Raw genomic sequence first — 14,670 nt, forward strand, 5'->3', positions numbered from 1 at the left:
GAAGCCTAATTTTATCTGTTTGCACAAACCTACCCCTGCTAAACCAACCATACAAGTAATACCTTACCACTGAATTGAACCTTATTCCCACTACAGAAAGTATATTTTCCCGCAAACAGAAAATTTGCTTTATGACTTCTGGTATTGAAAAGAAAATTGTTCGAAGAACGGTGAGCGGCTATGTGTTGAGTCGTATGACAATAAAAATAGAGTTCATTTTTCCATGCAGGGAGTATTCGTACGGCATTTCTAGCCCTTACAGCCGCCTGGGCGCACAGTTTCAGGTGAAAATGTAGGATTCAGTTGCGCTTTCACGTTTTTCCTTAAATCTGAGTCAAAATTAGTGAAATAATGGTGTTTTGGCTGAAAGAAGTCATCGTTTCGGTTCAATTTATTGGTGGTTGATGTTTTTGCAGTCTAGTGGTAGTTACAGGGTGACCTCATGCTGATTTTTTATAGCACACGAATGTGATTTTCCTAGACAGTGTTGCACAAGAGGAAGTGAAATATAAAGGTGAGTGGCTCGATTTATTATATCTATCCTGTCTTTTATTTAATTAAAGACCCATCATTATTAATTGCCGAGTTTCTGCAAGGTTTTTATTTGTGATCCTATAATAAAGATATAAATAGATCTATCTATGAAAGTACTACTTTGTACCTATATGGATGTATGTCCTATGTTTCACGGCAAGTGCTGGCGGATAGTGTAACGACCTTTTATACCTGATTGAAATATGGATAGTTTTCTTAATTACAGACGGCGGAGGATTATATTTGTTGCGCTAACTTTAATCAGCTATGTATAGTAGGTAATGCTATTTATTACAGAGTAAGTAGGACCATTTTTCTCAGGGACATGCTATCGACCTATGCACTTACATTGCGGATACTTATTCTAGGAACTCGGTTAGCTATTAATAGCTTTTAATTTAAAAGATCTCTCTTTAAAATAATTTTTAAGTAGGTACTATAACACTCTATGCGTTATTGGCTTCTTCCATTTGTAAATTACGAGATTTTCAGCGTGAGCGGAGTAGTACCTAAGGAGGATATAGAGAGATGACTAAGCTTCCCCAAGCGGTTTCATTCAGATCACATGGGAACTCGGATTAAAAGTAGATAGCTTTCCAATTAGATTATTACTAATTACCAACTAGCTGCTATCAATGCGCAATTGCAATCTAGCTAGACTTGGCTTTTTTTATGAAAAAATCAAATGACCCCTCTGGCTGTGGTTTAGCAGCGCACGGGAGTTTCAGACTCTTACTGACTAAAACCCATCATGTTCCTTCTTAAACCCTTTAAGTACCGAACATTGCCTACTAAGATGTCTTAAGATGCGGTTTTCTGGATCGTTGCGCCCATAGTGGGGAAACTATGTAGAAACTTTTAGTACGCATGAATTGTAAATGGAAGACGGGAACCGAGACTCCATAGGGACCGTGATAAGCTATGAAGGTTGCAGATATCTCCCAATGGGATATATCAGGCCGATATCGTAACAAATCAGACAACCAACAAAGGTCTAAATTATGAAGAAGCCATAGCTTCAGCATGGCCGCAAAGGCCTTAGCAACTACTACCGAAGCTTTTCACAGATTGTTTAATTCCTATGCGATTGTTACAACTTACCGCCTACACGAGCTTAACGAGAGTCGAAATAGGTATCTGTTAGGCAAAAAACTTATGATGAAGGTTATTTCCAGCCATGTCTGCACTCCTGCTCCTCGCGCTGTTCAGCTCGGCTCAGGGTTTCCCGCAGAAGCCGAACCTGGACGCCATCTTGAACAGAAGAACAGACGTCTACATCGCGGGCTTCTTTCCTTTCGGCAAAGGAGTCGAGAATTCTAATACTGGTATCTATTTTATTGTTATTCGTAGGAAATAATTAATTGCTTAAGTGGGGCAATCAGTTTTAGCTAGGGGCATTGGGTTGCCCGGATAACTGGGTGGAGAAGGTCATATAAGCAGTTCCTCCGTGTAAAATACTGCCCCGACCCCGACACATTTAGGAAAAAGTGCCGTCTTACAAAAGTGAGGCAAATGAGATGAGAAAATTATTAGGGTGACCAATTTTTTTTTTTTTTTTTTGCAATACGTGTTATAGGCGTTTAAGTTGCTCCTCTGCTTTAGAAAAATAAAAATCAATTCAATCAGAAATTATAGAACCAATCTTTTGATTAACCGTTCAGTCAACTTTTCAATTCGTCCCCCAATTAACCTCCAAGTTAAGAAGTTTCTGAAGGAGAACGTAAGTAATATCATATTCTGGGAAACTTTTGATGATGTTACGGTTAATGGCTAAGTTTGGGACAAGTTTGCTACCTCACTTAGGCATAGGCAGGCAATTATTAGAGAATGGCGGTTTTGGTTAGAGTATGGAAAGATGCGAAAGTAGGTAAAGAATAATGGTGTTTTATGAAGTGGTCTCTTTGCGAAATGGCAGTTAAGATCGTAAATAGTATAATAGACAGCAGATTAAGTGTCTTATGTCCCCTCGCCGGATTCGACTATGCTTTCTTTACTAAGGTCTATCTATCCTTTAATATACTGCCGGAGTATCATCCAAATCAAAAAGCCGCAGTAAGAACTTCTCAAAAACTCTGGTAGACGGTAAAGTCCCAACTAGCAAAATTCTCCTATAGCAATTGACTAATAAGATTACACGCCTTATAGAAATCTAGTAGACGCATTAACTTAGGCCACTGATCCTGCTAAAGCATCTTTTAAGATGATTTGCACTACAAGTACTTTCGACCGTATAGTTTAGTTTTATAAATGTCAATAGGATTATTTTACACGACTCTTACTAGAGCAGTCAGTCAGGATCAGTCTTATAAATGCAAGTTATAAAAGTTATTAGCAAAGTGTGACTTTTGATCCGATAATCGCATTTAGTAAGATTGTTTTATCTTGTTAACGTCTTGTTTCATTCTTCTATAAGACATGCACTTCCTATAAATGCCACAGATAAAGCTGCTAGAGGTAAAGATATTATAGAACAATTTTATCTTAGTCGTGACCCTTAACGGATTCTTAGCAGCAAGCTAGCATAGCCTCTGATTTTTATAAGTAAGGAACCTTGAAACTTAAATATGGTGGCGTAGGTATGTCATGTAAGCGTCTTAACTTAGATTAAAAAGTCATATTAAAGGTTCTGATAAATGCAATGTAATGGCGCCCTATGTAGGACAGGTATTTATTAATTTATTACTGAATTAACAAATAATGAAAATGTTAAATTTTGAAGGCGTATGAAGATATGTTTATTATCGTCTAACATTTAATCAATAAAATTATTTTCGCAAGTTGTGTAGGCACTCTTTACGAAACAGGCACACGACAAATGTTACATAATGACAAACCTTATTATAATGTGACTTTACTTATATTTTGAAAATAAAAGAGGATTCAATGTCATGCACAAGCACAGTACAATGAATTAACGAAAAAAGAACGAATGATCGACTGAATGAATCTACTAATGATATTACGCTGATCACTGTAGGACCAATTACTCTAGTAGCGGCACGCGCCAGATCATAAAAGGACCAATCGCTCTTTTTGGATGCATTTACCGGATTTTTATAGGTCAAATATGTTTTGTTAAAGCACTTGATAAGGTAATTATAAAATCAAATAGCACTTTACCGGATTATAACAAAGCGACTATAGGGCGAAATAGTCCAATAAACTGCGCCCAAATGCGGCTATATTATCGTTTACAGGATTTCTATAGGATTAAAAAATACGTGCTCCTAGGATAATTACAGGGCTACATTTTGCTACTTGGGAGTTGGTGTGAAATGTACCAATGTGAGGTGAATACTGTTGTAGGTCGAGGGGTGATGCCCAGCGTGAAGCTGGCTCTGGACCATGTCAACGAACACGACTCCGTGCTGAGAAACTATCGGCTGCATATGTGGTGGAACGATACCGAGGTAAATTTCTTGTTGTTCAGCCTGATACATGGTCTATACCTGATATATGATACAAGGTTAGACAAAGTATTTCATGGAGACCATTAACATTATTGAAAAGAAATTGTGAATGTATTTATCTTCAGTAAAGTACAAGAACAAATAAAGATTTTTAGAATACGTGCAGAAGAATAACTGACAAGATTTGAAACACCTAAACATTTTGAAGGTGCGAGTGCGTTGCGAGATTGTATAATCATGTTCGTCCTTAACGTCTATTCCACCAGTGCAACGCGGCAGTAGGTGTGAAGTCATTCTTCGACATGATGCACAGCGGCCCACACAAGCTGATGCTGTTCGGAGCTGCCTGCACCCATGTCACGGACCCCATCGCCAAGGCTTCCAAACACTGGCACCTAACCCAGGTAGGGGGATTAATCTAGTGTACATAATTAAGTTAGGTTAAGTTTAGCTTAGGCACTGAGTCATGAGTAAGAAGCACTACATACTAAAATATGTCATAACTCTAATCCACCAAGTAGGGTTGTGGCATAGGAGAGTAGGTAATTAAGAAATAAAAAGTTGATTCTCTGAATGAATCTGGATGCTTTGGGTCAAAAGAAACCACAATATCTTGACAGATAAGTTGTCGGACTGATAATGGAGGGATTGTTAGGCCGACCATGCTCTGTTGGACTATTGTGGCAGCATTCCTTAAAATGTTCACACATGACATGACTGAATTCAAAGTCTTTCTACAAAACTCTCATAGAACACATGCACCTTTTTGTCGTCGTGTGTGTGTTCTTTGGTTCGGTCGATCCTCCTTCAAAATTTCCACAGCTGTCGTACGCGGACACCCATCCGATGTTCACGAAGGAAGCCTTCCCCAACTTCTTCCGCATCGTGCCCTCGGAGAACGCGTTCAACCTGCCGAGGATCAGGCTGCTGCAGCACTTCAACTGGACTAGAGTTGGGACTATCTATCAGAATGAGCCTCGATATGCTTTGGTAAGTAATATGTGCAATTGTGTGAGAAACCTAAGATGCCATTTTACGATTTGGATAATATTCAAATGTTTAATTTTCCATCAGGCCCACAACCGTCTTCTAGCCGATCTGGATACGAACGGGTTTCTAATTGAAGAGACTCAGAGCTTCGCCACAGAAGTGAAGACCGCGTTAGCCAAGCTAAAGGAGAAGGATGTCCGGATCATCCTAGGCAATTTCAACGAGACCTGGGCATTACACATCTTTTGTGAAGCTTATAAGTATGATATAAAACCCCTCTGATTAAAGCTCTTGCTATATTCTAAACATAACGCTTCATTCGATTTCTAAATAATATCAAATCAAATCATTTATTTCATGTAGGCCTTTACAAGCACTTATGAACGTCAAAATTATAAATAAGTTTGCTTCTAGTTGCCCATTCCAAAAGTAGCTTCCTATGGAGAAGAACGGGCAAGAAACTCCATATCCAAATCACCAGTCAAAAAAATCGTCAATCGAAATCATAAACTTATCCAGCGTAGTTTAATTCTTATCTAAGAAGCTAATGGTTAACAGTAATATGAAAGCGATGGCTTTATTAATTTTTCTTAAACGCCTCAGCCTAGAGATGTATGGACGAGCATACACGTGGCTTCTCCTGGGCACGTACAGCAACAAGTGGTGGATGAGACACGCGCCATGCTCCAAGAAGAATCTCACCACAGCTCTCGATACCACCATACTGACGGACCTGTTGCCGCTATCCACTACTGGCGAGATGACTGTATCTGGCATTGTAAGAACCTTTTATTTCTCATGTACAATAGTAAAGGTCTAGCCGCTCTTCAAAAAATTGAAGATTTTCAACCGTTTTCTTCGTCTTTTGCTTTCAGACAGCAAAAGACTACCAAGTAGAATATGATAGAAGAAGAGGCTTAGAATACTCAAGATTTCATGGATACACTTATGATGGTAAGACGATGACGTATAAGTATCTATTCAAGTATCTCAGTAATCAAGTACACGAGGCTAAAACACGTAAAATTCTGCTTAGGTATTTGGGCGATGGCGTTAGCAATACAGACGGTGGCACAACGAGTGAGGTCGAAGTATAAAGAGAAGACCGTTCAGGACTTCAAGTATAGAGATAAAGAGTGGGAGCAGTTATTCCTGGATGCTCTCAGTAACGTCACATTTGAAGGAGTTACGGTAAGTAATAAGAGTGATGATAGCTCTAATTTGCTCGTAACTGACAATGATACTAATATAATATCTTGATAATCTTTTTTTCAAGGGCCCAGTTCGTTTCTACGACAACGAGCGCAAAGCCTCAATCCTGCTAAAGCAGTTCCAGGGTGATGGGACTGGAGAGGTCAAGGTTGGAGAGTATTGTGCGGAGAGAGACCACCTCGACCTGGCCAGTGGGGAGCCCTTCAAGTGGTTTGGCAAGTATGTGGATTAATCATGATGTTCCGATATAGTCCATAGCAATTCTGCTGCTTAACCTAATAACGAGTTTAGTTGTTAATACTATCAAAAATCGTCTACTCTGCCTTTCAAAAATGTTACAAAGGTCTAATGTGACGCTAAGTATTCTTCATATCAGATAACGTAGTTCTATTACTAATGTTACATTTTTACAGTTGGTTTATGGTGGCAAACTATTTTTCATTCCAGGAACCCTCCAAAAGATCGCACGCTCCGTCTGATCGAGCACACACAGGTGAACATCACCATCTATTCCATCCTGGTGTCATGCTCCGTGCTGGGCATCCTACTCGCCACCGGCTTCCTCGCAATGAATATACACTACAGGAATCAAAGGTACAACACCTCCATAACTCGACCAAGCTACGTAATTATTAGAGTTTGTAGATGACTCATCATTCTTTATACTGGCTAACTATAGAAATCTTCTGAAATATTCTCAGGTACATAAAAATGTCATCTCCTCACCTGAACAACCTGATCATCGTAGGGTGTATGCTGACGTACCTGAGCGTGATCTTCCTCGGGCTGGACTCCAGCCTCAGCAGCATCGGTACGTACCTCAGGACCAGCGGTCTCTTGTGCTGACTTGCCTATTAACGTTTGTTTCTTTCTGACTTTGGAGCTCGAGGTATATCATGCTCATCATTTTGGATTCTGAGGAGTGCTGGTGCTAAGCAAGTGCTAACAGTAGTGCTGCCAGTTCTGTTGCAACAACATTTTGGAGAAACATATTTTTCTATGTTATACGAAATAATCTTATGATCAATTTCTAAACCTCTTTTATTCAGGAACTGTCATAAGCATTGATATTTCGGTATCCATGTAAGTTAAAACGATTTAAATATTCTCATTTATCATACCATCTTACAGCAACTTCCTTAGGCAACAATAAATACTTAAAGAAGAAATTATAGGAACTCAAAAGTTCATCAAAAAAAAGTTGCTTAGCTCCCACTTCTTATAAACAACAAATTTTAAATAAAGAAACTAAAACATTTTCTAAACAGGCACTCTCGACCCGCATGACGCTAGCACAATCATCGACCACGCTACTATATCATCTGATCTCATCATTGCCATTGGTTCTTAGGTCTTTCTCAGGACACGCCGCACGGAGGTAAAGGCTTGATCCCACCCCCAAAGCTTGAGCTTCAATCCTGGGCTATGTGGATCCTCAACCAAATTTTGGGAACTAACCCATCCTTGATAGAATTTTGATTCTGAGAAAGACCTAGGCGGTTTTCTAGGTCCGAGGAGTCGCGCATGTTTCCAAGTTTTGGTTTGTTTGCTCCTTCATCCGCGATGCTTTTGTCGGTTGGTTCGTATGTCTCTGTCTATTACAGCTTATTATCTTTGGTATGCTTTGTATCTACAGGCCAGAGATGTGCTGTGATAACCATCCAACGACCTTGAATGACCCTCTTGTGTTTTAAATTACCAATTTGTCTTGAACCTACATCTATGGTCTGTACATTACCTATATGTCATTTGTGTTCCATAAATAATTGATTGGTGATAAAGATCATACTTCTATTCATCTGCATCATCTTTTTTCCTTGTCTTTCCATTCTAAAATTTTATCTTGTTTAATTTTATTGGTTTTGCAAAAGTGCATGCATTATTTTCTGTTCTGCATAAAAAATAAATATAAAAATGATATAAATGTGTGAAATAAATTAATATACATTAGTGATGTGGTGATAATTTGCAATATTGTAACGAGGCTCAGCAAACATCAGTATAATTTCATCATCTGTAATGACACATGCAACGTTTCAAATTCTCGCGATAATTTATTGATAATTTAATTGATTAAGGTATAAGCTGGGTCTCGCCATTGTACAAATTGTATAATACTCTTAACTTTCGTCTTTTCCTTAATGACATGAAACTCCTATGTATAATGTACCGATTTGTGAATCCACAGCGGCATTTCCGTACATCTGTACGGCTAGAGCTTGGCTGTTGATGGCAGGGTTCAGCCTTGCCTTTGGTGCCATGTTCTCCAAGACTTGGCGAGTCCATTCCATCTTCACTGATGTCAAGTTGAATAAGAAGGTTAGTACGACATCATATACCACTTCAACTGTTAAAAGATAGAGACGTAGGTACCGCTACAGTAGCTCGAAAATCTGTCTAAAGTTAAGGTAAATTGTTTGTAGGTCATCAAAGACTACCAGCTCTTCATGGTCGTAGGAGTACTGTTGGCGATCGACCTGGCCATCATGACAACCTGGCAGGTTTCAGACCCCTTCTATCGTGCCACCAAGCAGATGGATCCATATGTAAGACATTCTTCCTATTTATTGTGGGTTTTATATATAGTAGCTATTTATAGTAATTAACTTTGGTTTATGATCTTGCAGCCACATCCGTCAAGCGAAGACATTGTGATAGTTCAAGAGAACGAGTACTGCCAGTCAGAAAGGATGACCATATTCATTGGTATTATCTACGCGTATAAGGGTTTGTTATTGGTAAGTGTAATCGGAAGATTTCAATTATTAGTCTTGCTGAGTGGTGTTCCACAAGGCTCAATATTGGGGCTTACGTTTTAATTGTAGATCTGATCACTTATTTTTCCTCTAGGTGTTCGGTGCATTCCTCGCTTGGGAGACGCGCCATGTGTCCATCCCAGCCCTGAACGATTCTCAGCACATCGGCCTGTCTGTCTACAATGTACTCATCATGTGTATTATGGGGGCTGCTATTACATTAGTAAGTTAAACCCTCATTCATCAACAGAAACAAGTCTCTAGAAATCGTCATTGATGGAATGTATTGTGTTTTACAGGTATTACAAGATCACAAGGACGCATTATTCGTTCTCATCGCCATCTTCATTATTTTCTGCACAACGGGCACACTATGTCTAGTCTTTGTACCAAAGGTAACTTTTCATATTGATTATCTTATTTAAGTTTTAGTAACACTCACGAGTCACGACGCACTGTCTCAGTATTCTGCGACAAGAAACATTAATGAGTTACCCTTGCCCACTAGCTTCTAGAATTACGACGCAACGGTCCAGGCGGCGCAGGCACAGGCCGCATCCGAGCTACCCTCCGACCTGCGTCCACGCACGAGTGCCGTTCGCCCGGGCCCGAACTCGAGCGCCGCATGAAGGAGCTGCGACAGTACAACAATAGGTACCGCAGGACGCTGCAGGCAAAGGAGAATGAACTGCAGGTAGGAAACTTCCTCATCATCAGGCTACTTATAATATTACTACGAGTATAAGACGTCATGGTAAACAGACTGGAACTAGGTATATTTGACATAAAGACACACAGTTCCTAAGGAGATACTAGTCTTCTGTTTACGACATGTTTTATTTATAGCTAAAACTAAATGGATTTCAATAGTTTCTGTACGCCACTAAGGACTAAAATGTACCCAGCTTATAATTTCTCCTTTCTGATTCTGTTTAGTAATAAATGTTTGCGTAGTGGAGTATGCTGGTGAATCAAGAAACACAAACATAATTTAGTCAGCAAGCCCTTCATAATAAAAGTGTGTCGAATTATTTTAATTTATATATATGCTGCCAAGCGAATAAACATCAAACAAATACATAGTGTTTTCGTTCCACGTTTGAAGTTTCGATGAAATTAGTTACGCGTGATATTTCAAAACCGCGTTCATTCATGAAGAAGGTCTATTTTTATGATCAGCGAAATTACGCAACGTTTGTTTTTAAATCGGAATACAGATCGATATGGAAGAAGTTACAATATACTTACCTCAATGACATCCTGTTCCTTATCCATATAAAGGATCACCCTTTAGTGACCTAGAATCTAGATTCTAATAAAGGTTTCCATCAGATGCTGCTGAGCAAACTTGGAAGCGACGCGAGCTCCGAATCATCGACTACTCGAGACTCTCGCTCGCCAGCTCCGACACGGACCAGGCTACCAGTACCTAAGGAGAATATCAGCCATCCTGGTAATTAATTTAATATTATTTCGGCATAAATCTCGCGTATGTAGATGACTTAATGCTTTATAATGTATGACTATCGCCTCTATGGACTTGTTCTCAATCTTCACCGACATTGTTTTCAGAAACCAGTGACATAACATCAGTTTGCAGCCTTAGCGCATCAGCTGGTGCTGAAGCCGAATACATCAATCTCCAAAATCAACAGCCTATAGAGAAGTAAGTTCATATCAATTTCCAATCCCTAACAATCTGTCCGAAAATGGTCAATGGTGTGGTGTAGCAAGGTACGCTCAAGTATTTAATAATATCACTATTTCAAGACATGTTAACATTTGTCTTTTCAGACCAAAGCCATCAGCACCTCCAGAGCCGCTCAAAGACCCGCCTCTTAAAGAACCTAAGAAGGAGCAAACCAAGAACGTATCTTTCAAGAATCATTTAGACTACACAAGTCCACCTTCTTCAAAGGCTGTTCCAGAGAAAGATCAGCTTGCTAAGCTACCGTATGGTGGATGGACTGCTGAGGTAGGAAGTAAACCTATAACGAACTATTATCCGATAGCTTACACTTTAATTCGTCATTAACTTTTTAATTTACAAACAGGAACCATCAGAGCCACCAAAATCTACCAAAGCTGCTGAACCAGCAAGAGCAGAAGCCAAGACGATACCGGCTTTGAAGACTAGCGATACTCCAACAGCTAAGTCCATTCCTGCTAAAGTACAAGAGCCTATGTACACCAAGGCAGCACCACCAAAAGTTAATAAGGTGAGGAACGAAAATGATTACTTATTTATTTTAGTCATCATATCCTTAACGGATATGTCAACACACTTTGTCTCTTGTCCACAGACACCAGAACTTCAAAAGAAGATAATCAAAACCCAGGACTCGTTATCAACGAAGACGACTCCATCCAGGGAGCACAAGCCTCCACCCAGGGGTCATAGAAGGATGTCCAGTGTCAGTCAAGCAGCATTACTGACCGACCTGATGCATGTGTCTGTTGATCAGGATGACTTGGAACCACCACCGGGGATGGAGAGGAAGGTCATAGGTAAGACTTACCTGATTCTTGATTAAGGCTTCATTGAAGAACACTAGATATATGGATGACATTTTCAGCAGTCGTACCATACATGATAATGCGTATTTCATTGGTATGTTTCCAGGACAAGAGAGGGATCCAGTGCCTATAATAAAACCAAAAGTGGAGCCTGAAGATATCCTAGATGTAGACCATGACTACTCGTCAACAGAAAGGAGAAAGTCATGTAAGAATTAAGATCAATAATTATTTTTATTACCACAATGGTTTAATTAAACACTCACATAAATACTGACGACTCTGTTCCAGGTCAAAGAAGAGACTCAGAGAAGAGGAAGAAAGAATTCATAGTGGTGCAAAGCGACCTGTGGGATACCACCACCTTCCAGTACACCTGCCAGAAGTCTCCGCCTGCAGGTGAGCCCGCCACAGGTGATAAGCATTTACTCTCATTGGATGTAGAAGTAGTTTGGTAGATAGTAGAAATGGGCCTGCTCAAGACCCTATCAAAAACGATATACCAGTGGATATCAGACCAGGTAAACTGGTTGCCTTCTAGTAAATATCTGTCAATCTGTGGGGTATAAAAATACATAGGAAACGAAAGGAAGTAACAGCAGTTACAGTAAAAGCTTCTCAAATAAATTTGTTTCTCCAGTAAGTCACCACCACTCTCCAATGCAGAGAAGTGTTTCAGAAAAGAGCAGACAGTCGCAGTCCTCGCCTCATCATCACAGGTAACTTCTGTCCACTGTCTCATCAGTTTCATCCTACTCTTCAACTCTTGACCTTGCCTTTCTTACACTGTAAACTATAATTTCAGGGAGACTGACACAAGAAGTATGGAAAGGCGAGCTTCAAATGCTTCTATAAACTATGGTAAAAATTATAATTATAATTGATGAAGACGGTCTTTTAATAAGCCATATTAACACCGTGTTTGGTCTTATTGTCAGCAGGCACTGGAACTGGCACCAGAGGCGGTACACCTGAAGGTTACCGGGAAGCAGAAACCCTCAGAATGACGGATAGGTTATCAAAGGTAAAGACTATTTGCTCTTGCATCAGAATTGTATAGGTAATCAGAATTTGTAAAGCAACGGATTACATTTTTTCAGCGTCGAGGGTCTGAATTTCCACAGCCTGTCAGCACACCTCCACAGCAGAACCAAGTCAAAAGAAGACAATCTGCTGCTCAGGTAAATAGCTCCTTTCTTATTTACCATGGTTCTTATGTGTACTCTCATATGTACTTAGTACGTAAGATTTTATGTGACATTCTATCTATTCATTTTAAAACTCCGTCATTCCAGGTCAGATCATACCAAGAAGAAAGACTGGAAGAACGAACCAAAACCAAAACTGAATCAACACCTAGAAGACATGACGACATACCTAGGAAACAACTACCAGAACCTGTACCCGAAGCAGATTCCTGGAAACCCGATCCTGATACCATCAGGGTTGTGAAAACCCAGGACTCTCCAGCAAAGAGGTTGAGACAGGAAGCTGAACCTTTGAAGAGAGCGAAGGGTGTTGGCGATTCACCACGACTGACGCAAGCCAGTCACCAGCCAAGGCCTGATCATCATAAGAGTAGTCCTAATGTAGCTTCAAGGCATAAAACGGGTATGCGTACTTTCATATGATTTTGCTATTGAGACCTATCTTAACTTTACTACCTTTTGTCTACAATCTGATGCTACGGGCATTCTGCAGCAGCTATTAAGATTAGTATCCATCTATCCACATTGACGGTTATCTCAAATCACTATATGTATAATTGATCTCAACATTTCTTCCAGATTCACCAAGCAAACGAGAAGACCGAAAATCAGCGGGCTACAGGAGCGACTCCAAGCGCCAAGATTCAGTGGACCAGCGTAAAATGTACACGGCCAGTTCTGAATCAGAACTCTTTGAGTGCGCCATCTTACCTATCTTCCACAAACTGCTTACTGAGAGGCACAAGAGTCAGCCGCATGGACTGAACCTCAGCTACGGAGTCAGCTGTCCCAATATATCCATAAAGTGCGATATAGTTGAGTATTTGTAGAGATCTAGAACAAATTCGATTTAGATTAAAAATGAAAAGGACATAAACAGTGATAGTGTGAATATTAACGTGAACATTCTAACTAAACTTTAGGATCTAACGAATATTTTGTAGGGAAGTCACGACAAAATAACGACTTGTATATAGTTTTTAATTTATCGTATTACATAAATAAATTAGGTAGAAAAATTAAATGAACTCAAACCTGATTTTTTTCCCGCCGAATGACACAAATAGAGGGGCGCGCAAAAAACCGTTCGAGAATCGCTGGAACGTTAAAATCCTGTAATTTGTAGCTGTTACTTTTTAAAATCATGTGTAGGAATATGTACTTTGATCAAACGTTTGGCCTCAAAATTATTTCGTCAGTTGTTAGTTGATGTGAAAGTTGGTAGTAAGATTCTAAAGATACATAATATTTTAGGTGTAAATTAATCATCGACAAGTTCGCTCACGGGTCTTAATGTAAAATGTAAAAATTATCGAAAGTATTAAAAATTTTAACATCGAATAAGTGTAAAAAGTAATAGAGAAATCGCACAGGTTCTGTTAACGCACAACAATGTCATTTCACTGTTGGGCAATATTCCCAATTATATTTGTTTGTACATACCTAGTCAAATTAGTTGATAGATATTTTAATGTGTTCAGTTATTTATGAATTTTATCTAAATCTAATTTGTGAATGTTACCTACTATGTATGTAGTATGTACTAGTTACAAAGTCGGTTAAACCATGAAATGTTAAACTCACGACCTATTTGTTAAAGTTGTTAATACCGACTGTTCAAAATAATTTATTGTACCTACCTACTTAATGTTTAAGAGGAAAATTTTGTCTATTTGCACGTAATTTTAAAGACTTGATAGTTAATAAGTATGAAATAATAATGTACAATGTAATAAATGATTTGATTACAGAATACGTTTCTTATTTTTGTCGAAAACTACCTAAGTACCAATTTGCAATCCCGGCTGATATGAATTATTGAAATCTGAAGATTGCTTGCTTAATAGAACAAAGTGATCTTAGCTGTACCTAGCATGAAACAGACACACTACAGACATGAAAGCTGGAAAGTTATTTAATTCTGCAGGCAACTAATGAATCAGTCTGACTAAGAGCCTTTCTTTCATATCTTCTCGTTTTAATTCATTCCTTTTCTCACTCTTCCACATTAAATACGAACTTTACGATTAAATATTCTCTGTT

At 39.1% G+C, this 14,670-nt stretch overlaps 1 protein-coding gene across 1 annotated transcript; it reads left to right on the plus strand.

Moving 5' to 3' along the window:
- The first annotated feature begins 248 nt into the window (after positions 1–248).
- On the plus strand, positions 249–14,380 carry LOC110372670 (gamma-aminobutyric acid type B receptor subunit 2). Its single transcript, XM_064041804.1, has 32 exons — positions 249–514; positions 1,710–1,859; positions 3,841–3,944; positions 4,211–4,348; positions 4,767–4,934; positions 5,019–5,194; positions 5,538–5,712; positions 5,810–5,888; positions 5,971–6,125; positions 6,211–6,365; positions 6,594–6,740; positions 6,848–6,957; positions 7,498–7,524; positions 8,335–8,465; positions 8,570–8,692; positions 8,774–8,884; positions 8,997–9,125; positions 9,202–9,297; positions 9,411–9,596; positions 10,235–10,355; positions 10,475–10,568; positions 10,697–10,877; positions 10,957–11,121; positions 11,206–11,410; positions 11,526–11,627; positions 11,711–11,818; positions 12,060–12,138; positions 12,225–12,280; positions 12,361–12,443; positions 12,520–12,600; positions 12,715–13,030; positions 13,207–14,380. The coding sequence occupies exons 2-32, from the start codon at positions 1,712–1,714 to the stop codon at positions 13,455–13,457; spliced, it is 4,200 nt and encodes a 1,399-aa protein (XP_063897874.1). The 5' UTR covers positions 249–514; positions 1,710–1,711; the 3' UTR covers positions 13,458–14,380.
- Positions 14,381–14,670: the final 290 nt, after the last annotated feature.

Source organism: Helicoverpa armigera, chromosome 26 (assembly GCF_030705265.1).
Source record: "Helicoverpa armigera isolate CAAS_96S chromosome 26, ASM3070526v1, whole genome shotgun sequence".
Taxonomy (NCBI): Eukaryota; Metazoa; Arthropoda; class Insecta; order Lepidoptera; family Noctuidae; genus Helicoverpa; species Helicoverpa armigera.